At 50.0% G+C, this 16,473-nt stretch overlaps 1 protein-coding gene across 4 annotated transcripts in view; it reads right to left on the minus strand.

Annotated features, from left to right (window-relative positions):
• Positions 1 to 8,477: 8,477 nt before the first annotated feature.
• BMP1 (bone morphogenetic protein 1) overlaps positions 8,478 to 16,473 on the minus strand; it is an 84,797-nt gene continuing 76,801 nt past the window's right edge. For 3 of the 4 annotated variants that reach the window (XM_034761895.1, XM_034761896.1, XM_034761897.1), the window contains exons 16-20: positions 12,703 to 12,828; positions 12,291 to 12,418; positions 11,566 to 11,779; positions 10,643 to 10,893; positions 8,478 to 9,290 (exon numbers count right to left, since the gene is read on the minus strand). In XM_034761895.1, coding sequence (XP_034617786.1) covers positions 9,156 to 9,290; positions 10,643 to 10,893; positions 11,566 to 11,779; positions 12,291 to 12,418; positions 12,703 to 12,828 — 854 coding nt within the window. In that variant the 3' untranslated portion in view covers positions 8,478 to 9,155. Of the gene's footprint in view, positions 9,291 to 10,642; positions 10,894 to 11,565; positions 11,780 to 12,290; positions 12,419 to 12,702; positions 12,829 to 13,535; positions 13,927 to 16,473 lie in introns of those variants that run through there. The other variant, XM_034761898.1, reaches the window with a different exon arrangement.

A 16,473-nucleotide genomic window follows, 5' to 3' on the forward strand; every position in this document is an offset into this window, starting at 1 on the left:
GTTCTCGTGTTATGAGAAGTCGTAAACAACACTTCCTTATCTACTTTCTCTACACCAGTCATGATTTTATAGACCTCAATCATATCTCCCCTTAGCCATCTCTTTTCCAAGCTGAAAAGTCCCAGTCTTATTAATCTCTTCTCATACGGAAGCCATTCCATACCCCTAATAATTTTTGTTGCCCTTTTCTGAACCTTTCCATCTAGTGGTGAAGCTCTGTAACCCACCAGCAAACCCAGGCATATCCAGTCCCACCGCTCCCTTTTCCTGTTTTCATAGCAGAACTGTGTGATTCTGTCCCCCTAGACAACCTGGGACCTAGAGGGGAGGCGTGTAGGTTTTAAAGAAGGTCTCTCCAAGGAGCGTGGGTGTGTGTGTACACACACACATACACAGAGCCATGTCTGCAGCTGCCCTAAAACTGACACTGAAAATTGCAAATTACTTAAAACCATGATCTTTCCCCACCCTCTAAAGAAGAAAAAATATTATTGAACACCGCAGCACCCCTGCAATCAGAGCTCACTGCCACGCCTGCCCGGTAACAGGTGCCCTCGTTATTATGCTCCCTAGCAACAAACACCCTCACAATGCCCCTAGCAACGGTGCCCTCTCTACTCCATCTCTTCAGCAGCCCCCGCTCTCGACCACCCCCGCCCCCATTCCCCACTGCTCGCTGCTGCCCCCCACCCCAGAACTGTACAGTGCAGTACACAGACACCACTTGACACTTAGAACAAACCAGCCTCGGAGAAACATTAGGATGGAGGCTATTCCAAGGCTGACAATCCCCCCGCCCCCTGCCCACATCCCCAGCTTAATCCCGTCACTAGCTAGTTTGGTCACAAGGGGGAGCCGCAAAGCTGTCTTGTTTCTGAAATGCAAAGGCACTAAACAAAGTCCAGGGGGAATGTAGGTGCATAGGGGCATTAGCCTACCTCCCATCCGCTCCTCCCTAGGGGAGTATGTCTCATTTTAGACTCACCTTTGTTTCCCACGTGGACCTGAGGATATTCCATATCTTAAGTGCTGAAAACGACTGCCAGCGGCCACCTCCTGAATGCAGAATCCTGAATCCAGGCTCCCAGGAAACAAGATTTATGCCGAAAAACCGGTTATCTCTGCACCATTTCAATTACCTACCTCTGCTGTGTTCTCTTGGGTGTCAGCCTCACACTGTGTCCTGCTCTTTGCCCCCAGCAAGATGACATCTGTGCTTAGGGACATTATACATGGTGCATTGGCAGCTGGGTTCACTCCCCCACCCCAACCCCTCTCCACTGCCTCTGAGACCAGATGTGAACCCCCAGACTGGAGCTGCCTGACAAACAGAAGGGAACTGGAGTGAATGTGTTGAATTACGCATCTCACTGCAAATCACTGCTTACTGGTTATAATCGTTTGTGATCCCCAGCGGAAAGGTGTGGTGAAACAAAACCATGCCAGGATTGTGCTGCATGTCAAGGCTCTGCAGAACTTCACGATGATACCAGCAGAGAGAGAACTCAGCGCTAGCTACTGTAAAAGCACAGGCCACTGTCATTTGGTTCATGACTTTTGCCGCATTTCTACACAACATGAGACAGGGATGCATTCTCCTCCCGCCGCTATTCTGTGTTGAGCGATCGATTGGATACTGGGACTTCCCACTCCACATGTCAGAATCAAGGGTGGTGAAAAAGTGTTCACTGATCGGACTCTGCTGACGACACTGCCTTGCTGGTGGAGAAGTTCAAGTATTTCAGCCTCCCCCCTCCAAAGTCTCCAAGGCGCCGCTCCATTATGGAGTTGAGCTTCTCGTGGCAGAAGATCAAGGGCCAGAACCACAGAGTGGGGCCAGCAGTGCCCCTGTTGCAGGCGAGTTCTGTGGAGAGATTGATGAGTTTATCTACCTAGGCTGCAAGCCGCGTTCAAAGTCACAGTATTTCTCACTGCCTGCTGCATGATGTCCACATCTCGCTTATGGATGCCAAAATATCTTTGTGCTGAGACAAAGTTCAGGATCTATCAAACCTGTGTACTACCTGCATTGTTATACTGTCCTATCTTCAGTGGCCATGGAGAACAATGGATCACTATCCTCTTCATAACAGCCCTTAACATATTTGAAGACTGCAGGGCTGGCTTTAGGGCGATTCAGCCGATTCCCTGGAATTGGGCCCCGTGCCCTTAAGAGGACCCTGCAACGTCTCGAAGGAGCTGCCGCCAAAGTCTCGCCACTGTCGTCGTTGGCAGCTCAATCGTTGCCGCTGTCTTCGGTGGCATTTTGGCAGAGGGTCCTTCCTCCGTGGCAGCGATTGACCTGCCGCCAAAGACAGCGGCGGGACTTCGGCGGCAGCTCCTTCGAATCAGGCCCCGCGATGCCTAAAGCCGGCCCTGGAAGACTGTTATCAGTTTTCTTTTCTCATGGCTAAACATGCCCAGTTTTTTTAACCTTTCCTCATAGATCAGGTTTTCTAAATCTTTTATTGTTTTTGTTGCTCTTCTCTGGACTCTCTCTAATTTATCCATGTTCCCTAAAGTGTGGTGCCCAGAACTGGACACAATACTGCACCTGAGTCCTCACCAGTGCTCAGCAGAGAGGGACAAGAATCTCCCATGTCTTATCTACAACACCCTGTTAATACAGCCCAGAATGATAGCCTCATTGACGATTCGTATTCAATTTGTGATCCACTATAAGCCCCAGATCCTTTTCATTGGTACTACCGCCTAGCCAGTTATTCCCCATTTTGTAGTTAGGCATTTGATTTTTCCTTCCCAGTGTAGTACTTTGTGCTTATTCTCATTGTATTTCATCTTGTTGATTTCAGACGAATTCTCTTCGCTTATTAAGTTCAAAAGCAGCCTTGCATGCTCTTCGGTCACATTGCCAGGGTGCACAAAAACATCCCAGCACACCATGCTCTCCACAACTCTCCATTGACCCTACCTGGAGCCCTTTGCAGGGCCATCCCAAGGATTTGTGGATTTGCAGGATTGAGCCAGATCTGGGAACTTCACTACACAAGGCCTAGTGCGACACCATCAAGCGTGGTCACTCTGGCTGGTGCAGTGGTCCTCAGTAGACTATGCATGTGTGATGATGCTGATGCTACCCATCAAATCTCTATTAGTAGTTATCAATAGTATAACTCATGCCACACAGCTGAGCAGTTCAGATACCATCCAGTAGAGGGCAGTGGTGCACATATACATCGGCCAGCTTAGTTAGCGCAAAATTTCATTAGTCAGCAGAGATGTGCTTCAGGTCTGCTCTCCCCACTCAGTCTCTGCCTAAAAGTTGGCCCAGTTAGCACAGGGCTGATCGACAGCTACTGAAAAGACCAGGTTAAAACTGGGACTGGGCTGCAAATTATTGCAAATCAGGCTTCACAGGTGACCGGGTGTGCCCTTGATGTCAACCCTGAGATACAGCCCGGGGAGCTGAAAGAAGCTGCATTCTCTGAGTGACAGAACTGTGGCTGATGAAATGTTAACGGCTGGCTGGGCAATGATACAAAGACAGTGTTAGGGCCAAAAGAGATTGAATCCAGATGCGAGTTGGGCAGATGCAAGGGAGTCAGGGAAAGGGAGAAATGAAGCCAACATTCCCCGCAGTTGGCGGCACCTAAATCAAAGTGCCATCCAGAGGTTCCGAGGAGCAGCAATTGTGTGCCGAGGTTTCCAAAAGCGACTCATGCATCCAAGTGCCCCACTTGAGAGTGGAGCTGGTCGGGAGTTTTCCAACCCAAGGTTTTTTTGGTCAGAAAATGTCAATTTGCTGGGGCTAGAACTGTTTGTGGAGGAGGGTCAGTTCTGATAACTCTCCCCCTTTGAGAAGGGCAAGTTCTGAAATTGTAGAACCATCCCGCTTTGACATTACTGAAACAAACACCTTCGTTTTCCGGTGCAAAGCAACTTTCTGTTCAGACATTTTAGTTAATTTATACAAAAAAAAAAAAAAGCTTTAAAAATGGAAAAAAAGGTTGAAATGGAAAGGAGATGTTTCAAAGTTATCGAAACAAAAAATTTTTTCAGATCGTCAGGTCACAAACGTTTTTGGGAGTTTTGACTTTTCATCCCAATTCGGGATGGGAAAAAGGTTGGAACTCTCAAAAACGCTGCCAGGATGGAGAACTGTTGTTCCCCACCTAGCTCTTCTTGAGATACCTTAACGGGGGCTAATTTTTAGACAGTGTTTATTATCCACCCAGCTACCTACCCTCCCTCCCTTCCTCTGAAAACCAGGTCCTTGTCAGAGGTCTCAAGTTGGGCCCCTAAAATCCAAGGGACTCTCCCAGGATGGGCTGGTCCTTTAAAGGGATTCTAGTTCAGCCCCCAGCCTGTGATTAATTAAGCTGCCTCCAGGCGATGGGGCTGTGGCCAGGGACCAGGTAATCACTTGATCATCCCCATCACCTGGGATGCAGCCTGTGAGGTGTTCAGCAGATGTCGGTAGTGAGGTCTGTATAAGGACCTGATTCAAAGCCTAGTGAAGTCACTGCAAAGACTCCTGTGGCCTTTAAATCAGGTCCTCAAAGCCTAGCTCGCTAGATTCTCCCGCGGCTCACAGCAGGCTACCTGCAAGTGCCCACATCCCACTGTGATGCAGCTGGTCCCTGGTTCAGCACTCTAAACATGCTCACGTTAGGGACCAATGAAACAATAGCAAACAGGAAAGGATCTGTCTGGGAGAGCTAGGACTTTATTATATTTTCCAAATACATTCCGAAGGACAGCAGCCAGTTTTGGATCCTTTCCCACCACCCAGAGCTAGTGCATTCCTTGCTGATTTCTGCTGGGACCTCTCCTCCTATTGGACGAGCCCCATGTTCACAAGAAATCTCCTCAGGGATAGGATCCTTCCTCTCCTCTGGGCTCTCAGCTACAGTCGTAAATGCAGCTGCAGACCACTGCCTGGTCCTGGATTCCCCGTGTCCGCAAGAAGAATCAGTTTGATAGCCATCTGTTGCTACCAGCTCGGTGGTGCAGATGGAAGGGACTTGGACAGCAACACCTTTGTTCCTCCGTTTCTTGCCTGTTTGCCTCTCCTCTCCTTTCACTGCCCATTGTTCATCCTCCAGGTATATGTTCAATGGTACCTCCAGAAGGAGGTTTATGGGTATTTCTCTGCCTCTTCTCTGGCAGGGCTGCTTTGAAGGCACAAAAGGGACAGCTTTTCTCGCCCTTTGGTATCTCCCACCCCGGGCTCCTTTTCTCCTTTTTACATTTTGCCTCCTTCTTCCCCTCCTTCCTTTAGAAAATTTTGCTTTTCTAGTAGAAGCCTTGTAGCTTCTTCCCCTGCACGGTCTGGAATAGGATGTGGAGGGGCTTACGCCCTTCTTTCTGGACTTGGCCCTGGAATAAGATCTTGAACAGATGTGAAGAGAAGGCACATCAGAGTCACCCATATTCTTGGCTCCCCTCTTCCCCCTGGCATTAGATGTCAACGGAGCGTCATAGCCACACATATCCTCCTCCGCTTTCCCCTTTGCTCTGCAGCAAGATGTCAAAGGTGCATCAGAGTCCGCTAACTCCTGGCCTCGGCCCCTGGTCCTGACATAATACGTGCACTGGGCCTTATACACAGTCACGTTCTGTTTTTTGGGAGTTGGCTGAAGGTGGGTGACACGTTGGCGAGCTTTGGCGTGCTGTGGCCTGCGATAGCTCTGCACTATGAACTGGGCCATGGAGTAGGTGACTCCAATCTTCTTGGAAAGCTGCCGTGGGGTGTAGTGCATTTCCTTCCATTTTTCTTTCTGGAGTCTCATGCTGCTCCCTGTCTGCTCACCTGACCCATCTCCATACCACCTTCACTTAAGAGTATTGTGCCCGGCACTGGGGTTTCTGTGACATCAGCAGCTGCCCGGGTGATGTCATAAGCATGTTTCATACCTAGGCTGTCATCAGAGACCTTCAAGAGGTGGATTTCAGTTTAATCACTTTCGGGACAAAGTTCAGTGACCGGTGTCATGGAATCCTGAAATTCAAGGGTTCTCCAGCTGGGGGCCATGACCTGGTGCTGGGGGGTCAGGGCCGGCTCCAGGGTTTTGGCTGCCCCAAGCAGCCAAACAAACAAACAAACAAACAAAAAAGCCGCGATTGTGATCTGCGGTGGCAATTCGGCGGGAGGGCCTTCGCTCCGAGCAGGAGCGAGGGACCGTCCGCCGAATTGCCGCCGAACAGCTGGACGTGCCGCCCCTCTCCGAAGTGGCCACCCCAAGCACCTGCTTGGTAAGCTGGTGCCTGGAGCCGGCCCTGTGGGGGGTCATGCTCTCCCTGCCCTTCTCATGTTGTTAAATGAGAGGGGGGGTCCCAGCTAGGCCCTGGCTAGAGGAATGCAGCTTTGGAAAAGGTCAATGATAACAAATCTATCCACCCTATTTACTCTAGGATATCCAGCGTCACAGTATTTGGGCACCATTCTCTTTTTCTAGCACCACTGGGCCGAGGAAGGAGCAACAGGCTACAGCTGGCAAAAGAGAAACTTAAGCGTTTGGATGGAGGGGACACTCTGAATGAAGCAGTTTGCTTAGCAAGGTAATTACAGCACATGCTGCAGCTGATGGAAAGAACAATGCAATTCCCAAGGTCCTGACTCAGGTTTTAGTCCATAGTTGCTCTTTCCTTAATCAAGCAAACTCTGGTTGGAGTTACTGGAAGTTTTGCTGAGTAAGGGCTGCCTAAAAACTGAGGGAGGGTCTGAGGATTTGGCCACGCAGGTCTCTGGTGGTGCTTAGAGCATCTAACCTTTATCCTTCCGAGGGAGATCAGATGAGACCCCAGGCTGTGTCTTTTGGAGCAGGCTGACATCCTGTGTCCTCTGCAAAGACATTAAGATCTTTTGGCACTTGGAGTCGGTGTTTCTGCTATTGTCTCCCAATCTCCCACAGCCCTGTAGGCTAGCTGTCGACAGAGCTGCCACCCCACCCCAGGGGCAACTGTTTCCCAATGTTGCTAATACCCTTTATGGGTCTCACAAAGTGCCTTGGGAGCCTTCTGGAGGAAAAGCACTGTATTACTCTCAGAGCCACAGGAGAGAAGCCATCCAGGCAGCTCATGTAGAGAGAGACACAAGACAGAATGGAAGAGGGACAGGCAGGCTTGGGCAAGGGGATGAGGCAATATCAAACTTCAGCTTGTTTCTTGGATTATACAGAGGAGGAGTAGGGGGATGAGTTTGGGATAGCTGAGGATAAATGTTTCCAGGGCGTGGTTTCCCTTCCCATGTGTCTCCCACACACCCATGACAGAGCTGGTGACTGCTCTGCCCACAAGGACTCTGGAGACTGTTTGGGTTGAGAATGGAGAGTTTGATCCAAGTGTCTGCATTTTGCCCTTGACATGCATTTGACAAAGAGCTCTACAAATCTGTTCCAAGCCTCAGTTAAAGGCTCCTCAGCTTCAGAATGGCTGTTGCAATCAGAGCTGGCCTGGACTGCACAATTCAGCCCTGGCTCTGAGCTTTCCTGACACTCTGGAGTTTGGGTCTCTGGTTCAGAGAGACCCACTCACGGGTTCGCATTGCACGTGTGGCGCCTCCTGCAAAATGAGCCGGCAACTGACCATTTCATATTAGCAAACCTGAGATGCAGACGTGCCAGGGTTCAGACCCAGGACTCTGCTCCTTGCTGACTGTAAATGCCCGTGTTACCTTATAGGTCTCTCTTGTCTCTCTTAATTTCTCTGTAATATTTTCCTGCTATTTCCCTTACAACATGGGGCAAGGGGAAATGTTATTTGAATATAAAAACATGTTTAAAAAGTACTTATTAAATATGATCAATAAAGCCCTTCCTGTCTCCCAAAGACCCTGAATCAGCAAAGCACTCAAGTACTCGCTTAACTTTAAGCAACTGCTTAATTGTTTTGCTGACTCAAGCCTCAGATAGATAGAGCCTTTTTTAGTCTTCTCATTTACCATATAGTGGACACTCTTCATTGAGTCCACTAGAATTCCTCCAGATTAACGTGAGTGTGAAAGGAGAATCAGACCCATGGAAGATTAAGAGATACAGAAGGCTGCAGAAAAGGATCCACACAAGAGAGATCACAGCTGGAAACATCTGGAGAGCAGAACACTACCACAGGAGCCCCGAAAGAGACGGCAGAGCTGGAGAACAGGCACGAGCATAGATCCAAGAGATTAGGATTGCTCCCAAGAAGGATCCAGCACCACTGGAACCCAATGAGACAATGGCTTCTGCAAAGCAAGACCCCAGAAAGTGACAGCATCGCTGGAAACAACCACCAGATGGCAGAGGATGAAAGCGGATCCAAAAAGGATCCAAAAGAGAGTGAGCACAGATGGGAATACCTGGATAGCAGGCGCACACCAGCAAGGACTCCAGGCAGTTTTGTTTGCAACACTTTCCGTTTATTAGATGCAGACTTTCCAAGTGGGACCGGAGGTAGCGCCTGGCTCCTTCCCGCAATTGCTTTTGAGGCTGTCTCTAGATCAACTGATGTGTCATGAAAGAAGACAACACTCCAACTGGAGATCAGACTTTTAAAAAGAACGAACGTACATTTGGGGAAAAGGACTCCGATACATTAGGTGTCTCTCAGAAGAGCATCACTAAAACAAAACCCCAAACAGACGAGAGTTAAAGAGGCCGATGGCCATCTCCTTACAAGATAGAGTTTTTATTACATCGTTACAACAGATAGCCAGCAGCTTCTGTGTGTTTGCTGGGCTCTTCACTCCTATGGGGTTTGTACATTCAGAGAGCTGAGCTGATACCTGCTTTGTCAAGTTTATAAAGGAAAACATCTGCCATACAGTTGGACTTTCCTGCATTAAGCGATACCTCCCGGGGAGGGTGGAGGGTTATGGGAGTTGGGGGATACAATCGATTCATCAACGGTAGTTGCAAAGTGGTTAAGAAGAACATTTGCTGCTGGCTTGGGCGGTCCCCTGCTTCAAAGAACAAAAAGAGGCCCAGGAATGGATATTTAAAGAGATAAGACACCCCCCCCCTCCATCTGGTTGGTACCAGCAGCTGACTGTGCCTTAGCCTCTGTGTGAGTGTGTCTTAGTGCTGAGGTTCACTGTGTGTTTCTCCATCCAGTCTGTCTGGTTCCCCCCACCTCCCCGCGCATGTATTTGTTCTATACAGAAAAGAACTGTCCCTCCAGCATGGGGTGGCGAGGGCCCTGGTGGCCGTGGGGCCTCATTTCCTTGTGTGCAGAGTGTCCTGGAATTTGGTGCTGGTGTACCGCAGGTGGAAGCCCTTCTTGTTGATGGTGTCATCCGAGTGGAACTTGATCATCACCGAATCGCCGGCAGAGGAGACCTCTTCCGGGGGCTGGGGAGGGAGGCAACGGAGTGGAGAGAGCCAGTCAGGGCACACTGTTTCTCCCTCACAAACCCAGAGGGTGAGAGACTGCAGGGGCCAGAGAGTCGACAGGCTCTCTGGGATGGCTGGGCTCATCTTCCCCGTCCTCATAAGTTGCTGCTGAGGGAGGTCAGCAGCAAACCATCAACAGCCCTGGAGCCAGGAGGGAGCAGGGCGAAGGCACCAGGGGGTGACAGCAAGGGCTAAATCCAAGGACAACTCCTGGGGTAGGGCAGTTTACACCCCACATTGCTTGAGGCGGCGTCCACTGGCACAGTTGAGCCTAGGCGGCCACTGGGCTAGCAGCATAAGGCTTATCTATGCACCCACCTGAACTGGGTTAGTTCAATGGGTGGACACTGGGTGGACACTGATTTCGGTTTGGCTTACCTCTCTTTCCTAAAAAGAAGAACAGGAGTACTTGTGGCACCTTAGAGACTAACAAATTTATTAGAGCATAAGCTTTCATGGACGACAGCCCACTTCTTCGGATGCATCCGAAGAAGTGGGCTGTAGTCCACGAAAGCTTATGCTCTAATAAATTTGTTAGTCTCTAAGGTGCCACAAGTACTCCTGTTCTTCTTTTTGCAGATACAGACTAACACGGCTGCTACTCTGAAACCTCTCTTTCCTAATGGACCCAAGTTAATCTGAAATATCCCTCCCTAGTCTCAACCACTTCTCCCCCAGCTCTGAAAGCTCAATCACTTCCCCGCCAGGGGTAGGTGTTTCCCCCTCTCCTCCAATGGGCTTGCTGTGCTTTGCATTATCGTTGGTTATTCCATTCTCTATAGGTTCTTACACTGTGCCCATCTCTGCAGTAGCTGAGTACTAGAGCTGGGCCAGTTTTTTTTTTTCAGGGTCTAGTTTATTTGCCAAAAAAGGCATTTTTCAGTCCAGACTCCACCCCCTATCCGGGTTGGAAATCCAGATTGAATTCAGTGAATAGTTTAGTCTCAAAACAAATGAAAAAAAAAAAGTAGAAAAAGTCAAAAGGGTTCGTTTAGACATTTTCGAAACAAACCTTTTTGACTTTTGTTTAGAAATTTAGCTAGATTTGCTTAAACTTAAAAAAAAAAAAGGCTGGAGACCACCACAAACCATAATAAAATCCTTGGGAAAAAATTCATTTTGGGTCAAACAAAAACATTTGGTTTTTCCCCTGGATTTTTCCGTTCAGCCACCAAACCGAACAATCAGTTCTTGGCTCAGAGCGCCATGCGACGCATGGTTTCACTCCGGGATGTGGTGCAGCTCTCCCCTCCTTCTGGGGCCAAGCAGGGTAGGGGTGGGAAGGAAGTGAGCACAGCAGAGGAGCTTACCCCGGATCCGCAGTAGCGCCCCAGGCGTGGCGCTGTCCCGTCATAGCCGTCAAAGAGCTCCATGTAGTCGTACCCGCAGTCGGCCTCCTCCTCGATCTCGAAGGTCTGGAAGATGAGCTCCACCCCGTAGCCCTCCTCCGCTACAATCACCCACTCACAGTCCGAGCCCCCAGGGTAGTTGTTATCTCCGAACTGAGCGTGTGAGTACAGGTCCTTAGTTTTCACCTCAGCTCGCATCTGGCCCCCGCAGACTGGAAGTAAGAACACGCGCATAGCAAGGAGGTGAAGAAAGGTGGGCACCTATTGCCAGAGAGGGTCATCTCCTTTCTTCTCTATTTCCTAATGTCTTCCCTCTGGCAGCCCCGGGGGGCCTCTCTCTACCCTGGAGCTCAAACACCCACCCCATCTGTGTGTTATGGAAGGAGAGAGAGTGGAGCTCAGTTTCTGGCCCCATCCAGCCTTTGGCCTCTCTGCATAGTCTGCCAACCTTGGGTGTTTTTTGCACAGGATCTGCTGAGCAGCCGTGAGATAGATGGCCAGAAGGGCCATGCAGAAGTGAATGGCTCCCTGTCCCAGCACTGATCTCCTGAGCCATCCTGCCCCCCAAAATTGTGACTTCAAAAAGAAGCGCCTCTCAACGTTGCTTTACTATCAGCCGATGACCCCTAATCTCTCTGTTCTTCTCCTCCCCTTGCCTCTCTCCACACATTTAACACCTTATACAAAATACTGAACCACGCCAAGCCTTGGAGTCTTTAAAGCACCACAGTTCCTAGGGAGACACAAGGGTGAAGTGGGATAATATTCCAGCCCCTCTCTTCTGGGACCAGAGCTTCACACCTGGCCTGACATCACCACGACTCTCCGAAGGTTTTAGGGACCTGCCACTGAACCAAACACCAAGTAAACAAAAACCCAGTTACCTGTTGAATAGGTGGCCTGGAAGCCCTTCTTCTGGACGGAGTTATCAGAGAAGAACTTGAGGAACATCTTGTTGCTGGTGGAGATGACGGGGTCCGGTTCCTTAGCCCCACAGAACCTGCCCAGGACTGGAGCCTTGGCATCTTTCCCATTGTAAACCTCCAGATGGTCATAAGTGCATTCCTGATGACCCTCAATATCCAGCTCTGTGAAGGTCTGGGAGAGGGAAGGAGACGGAGGGAAACAATGACAGTAGGTGGCAAAGCACCGAAGTTCTATGGATCTCAAGTCACGACAGTGATGGGGGGCCATTCCAAGTCCCATACACAGCACATCTCTGGCTATGCTGTTAGTAGCCACATTAGTCTGGACGTAGCTGGCAATTTCCCTGTGCAGAGGTCATCTTGTCCGCAATCTACTCCCATCCCATTTGACTGCTCTCAAAGCAACATTAACAAGAAATGTCCCCTGGGGATGTTACTGCATAATTGTCCCCTTCCTCCCATGTGTGTCATGGCTCCATTGTCCATTATAGAGGCTATACACATCCCTGCACAGCATCTGGTACTGGACATAGCTGGAGAGAGGACAATGGACTAGACAGACCATTGGTCTGAAGTGGACTGGAAATTCCTAGATGTCTTATCTTTCACACAGGGACCGGTGGCTGCGGTCACTATAACACATGTGTGTTTTTCTGCTGGTAGTCCCTTGCTCTATACATTACCAGTTTGACGCGGTGCCCAGGTGTGGTAGTTACTGCCCAGGTGCACTCTTTCTTGCTCGGGTACTTATCGGGCCAGTTAGGGCTGGTGATGGTACCAGTGATGGATGTCACCTTGTGATCACAGCCGGCTGCAGGAAGAGGATCCCAAAGAAGGAGTCAGCCAGGGGCTATCCCCCAAAGGGTCATTTCTCCATCCTTCCTCCACCCCCCAAACTCACTCACCCAACACTCCCAAAGGGCCAGCTAAGCTGTTTATCCCCTCGCCAGCCCCTTGTTGCTGGGAAAAATGAAGAGATGGGGAAACCTGTGCACGGTCCAGAGGACACTGGCAGCAAACCTTTCAGAGACCTTGTGCACTGAGAAGCCCAGCAAGCCAACCGAACCTTCCCTGCCGTCCTGGGGACACACATACCTTCTTTGCAATCGTGGTTGTTGTCGTGCAGCACAAAGCCGCTGCGGCACTGGCACTGGTAGCTGCCGAAGGTATTTAGGCAGTCGTGCTGGCACCCTCCATTATCCTTCGAACATTCATCTTTGTCTAAGGAGAAGAAAAGAAGCAGTCCTTGGTTTAGCAGGGCCTAGGTATTGTTCCCTGCTGGGTTACGGTGAATCGCCAGCATTGCAATGGACGGCCCTTCTCAATGGGGTGAAATCTAGGGCAGCTGAGCCGTTCAGAAAGGGCCAGACTCACCCCCAGTGCAGAAGGCTCACTCACAAGGTTCTGTGCATTGCAAAATCCCACTTAAATTCCATGACTGAATTGGTGTCCAGGGCCTCCCTATGACCCTTCTGCACTGGGGTGAACATCAGCTTAAGGGACCTCAATCCATACCACCGACTGTTCGAGTGGAAACATCTTCCATGGAGACAAATTGTGCCAACTAGTGCCTAAATGATACCTCACTCACTATTCCCAGACTCTGAGTGCTCTGCTACTGAAAGTCCCTGGACCTGGACTCGAAACGTTCAGCTATCAGTGGAAGGAAACTATCAGACAAGCAAGTTCTTATTTCCAGCAGCAACCAGATCTATGGGCCTGACCCTGACTCTCACTTCCACCAAAGCGAATGCAGTGATTGAAGCACAAAACTAGTGCAAGCGAGAGGAGAACCAAGCTCCGTGTCTACAAATCTTGCCCTGTGCTAACTCCATATGGAAATCAATTCAATATATATGGGACACAACCATTACCTGCTTACTGTACAGACGGGTAGGTAGAAAAACAGACACAAGGACAACCAAAGATGCAAGAAAGACCAGGACATGTTGTCCTTCTTTACTTATCAATAGGAAATGTCACAGACACAATAAAAATTGGAAATAAAGGTCAACTGGTCAATGACAAACCAGAGGAGTCTAAAAACAATGGTGAATAAAAAAAAATAAAAAGCCAACAACCAGTTCTGTCAAGCAAGGAATTTGGGGCCTGGGCGACTCTCTGAGCGAGGCTGTGAACTAGGACAGAACGGAAGGACATTGGTTCCCTGTTCCCTGGATCCTTTGGAGGGGCAGTGGTGTTCCTGAGGAACTGAACGGAGGATTGGCCGGGTTCCTTTAGGGCCTCGTATTCTTTTCTGCAGGCGGAACTTCAAGCCGGGTGGGCGAGCTTTCGGGGGCTGCGGCTGCTGCTTCGTTTCTGAAATGACAGAGAGGGAGAGAGAGAGAAAATTTAAAATGAATCGGTGCTGTTGTGCCCGGAAGGAGAGTTGGACACCAAGGTAAGGGAGCCAAGTAAAGGGCTGGGGGGCAGTGGGACATGCAGAGAGCGGGGGGCATACTCAGTAGCAAGTGTTACAGAGCCGAACAAAAGGGGAAGCACAGACACAGCTACTGCTGCCAAACTACAGGAGAGGCACAGCACAAGGGAAAGGCGTCAAGATCTACCGGAGCCCACGGAGTCACACCCCGCCCTTTCCCTCTGGCTCTTGAAAGCAAACTTTAGCTCCAGCATTATGTGATGAATGGGCCAGTTGGGAGGAACTTTCTGGTGCAGCACCCCCTAAAGGCGCTTGGGGGAGTGTTCCTTTCAGGGCAGAAGCATCTCCTCCTTTCCCATGTTATCCTACATTCGCTGGTCTAACACAGCTTTAGCTCTGCATAGAGGCGAATGCAAGGAGGCAGAGGTGGGCTGGCAGACTCCAGAGAGATTTGAGACAAGGGAGTATTGGGAGCAAATTGGCCCTTTCAAGCTATCAGTCAAATAAAGTCTTCACTAGCTGTTGCCTGCTAAAAGCCAATACAAATTCCACATTGTTCCTGTGGGGGACATGAGCATCGTGGGGGATAGCCCTCCAGATAGATAACTGAGAAGGCACAGGAACTGCCCACGGTTTGCAGAGTGTTAATTTGGAGGAGGTTTTGGAAGACCATATTTGAGGTTTCGTTGTTTGCACTTTGGGCACCTGGAACGGGATGGTGTGTGGAGATCCTCCCGCCTGCCCACTTACCTCTGCTCCGCTGAACCCTGGCTGCAATTATTACGGGAAGGACCTGCCCCTGCACATAGCAGAACTCCCTGAAAGGCGACGTTGTCTCCAGGCTTTGGAGCATGTGTAGGAAGGCTGGTTACTTAGGGCTCCCCAAGGGCTTCCAGCTGGGAAGGTTAGATGATCTTTATGGGCAATTTCTTTGGCTGTAGGACAGGTCAAGAGGCAGCACGGTGACGCAGATAGTGTACTGGACTGGCAGCCAGGAGACCTGGGTTCTATTTACCAGCTCTGCCACTGACCTGTTTGTGTGACCTTGGGCAAGACACTTCCCCTCTCTCGGCCTCTTGTTTCCCCTCCCACCCTTTGTCAGCCTTGTCTAGGTGGTGAGCTCTTTGTGCAAGGACTGTTGCTCACTATGTATATGCACAGCACGGCCCTGATCTCGGCTGTGGTCTTGAGGCACCACTGGAATACAAATAACAATAACAGGACAGTTAAGACTGGGCATTTGGAGATTTCCACTTATGGCAGATTCTGACTCTGGGGGCAGACAACCAAGTATTAAAAATAGCAGTAAGTCGGCCCCAGCCCCTGGTCTTGCAGTGAGCTCTCGCGTGCACTGCATGTTCAGACTGTAAGCCCCCAGGGGCTGTGGTTCCTTTAGCTCTGTACAGTGCCAAGCACGCAGTCAAGGGTTTAAACATCAAGAGTGATTGGTCTGCGAGAAGCACCCATTTCTAGTCAACAAGGAATGCAGGAACACTTTGAAAGAGCCTCCTGAATGCAGCCTATAAGCGGTGTCTCACCTGGAGCCTTGTGCACGGGAGACAACTGGCTTCCGGGGGGCTGTTCTTTTCCCCACAAGACAGCACGAATGCAGGAAAGGTTTGCTGGAGCAAAAGGCTGGTCTTATGGTTAAGGCATCGCACTGGGACTCGTGGGACCCAGGCTCTGTTCCCAGACTCCCCATGCAGCCTTGGGCCAGTTGCTTCACTTCTCTGCCTCAGTTCCTCATCTGTAGAACTGGGGCTTAACAGTCCTTCCTTTGTCTGTTTAAATGGTCAACTCCGCCGGGCAGGGCCAGTCCCTTACTCTGTGCACATGCAGCGCCTAGCACAATAGGAGCCTGATCTCAGTTAGAGCCTTTAGGTGTGCTACTATAATACAAAGAATAGCAAAATTTGTGTGACCGTGCTGTCTTGTGGGGAAAAGAACACCCCCCAGGAAGCCAGGTGTCTCCCGTGTGCAAGGGTCCAGGTGAAACACCGCTTACAGGCTGCATTCAGGAGGCTCTTTTATTTAAACATGCACGCAGGGCTCTGTTTAGCATGATGCATGGTCCAGTTACTCTTACGAGCCTGGCTGCTGTTAAGAACAGGGGTGACGTGCCTTTACAACTCCCATGTGCAACAATATGTACCCCCTTGTTCTGACCGCCCACTGCTGCACATGGCCAGACCTGTTTCCTGGGGGCTTATAACCAGAAAGCTCAAAGTTCATGATGCGGCAGAGGAGGGGGCTTTGAAAGGCCTAACTGTACAGGCAGCAAACAGAGCAGGGGGGAGAAGCGTGTCAATCAAGACTAGGGGGCTGCAAAGGGAACTGTGCGTAATAAACCCCCTTCAGGAGGGACACCTGGGATGGGGAGATAAAAGAAAGAATTTGCATAGGAAAAGAGCCCACTGGAAAGCTGTCTTTAGTAACTGTTTATTCTATCAGTTCGTTCATTGAAAATAAATAATCAGCAATAACGA

Source organism: Trachemys scripta, chromosome 2, assembly GCF_013100865.1.
Source record: "Trachemys scripta elegans isolate TJP31775 chromosome 2, CAS_Tse_1.0, whole genome shotgun sequence".
NCBI classification, from domain to species: Eukaryota; Metazoa; Chordata; order Testudines; family Emydidae; genus Trachemys; species Trachemys scripta.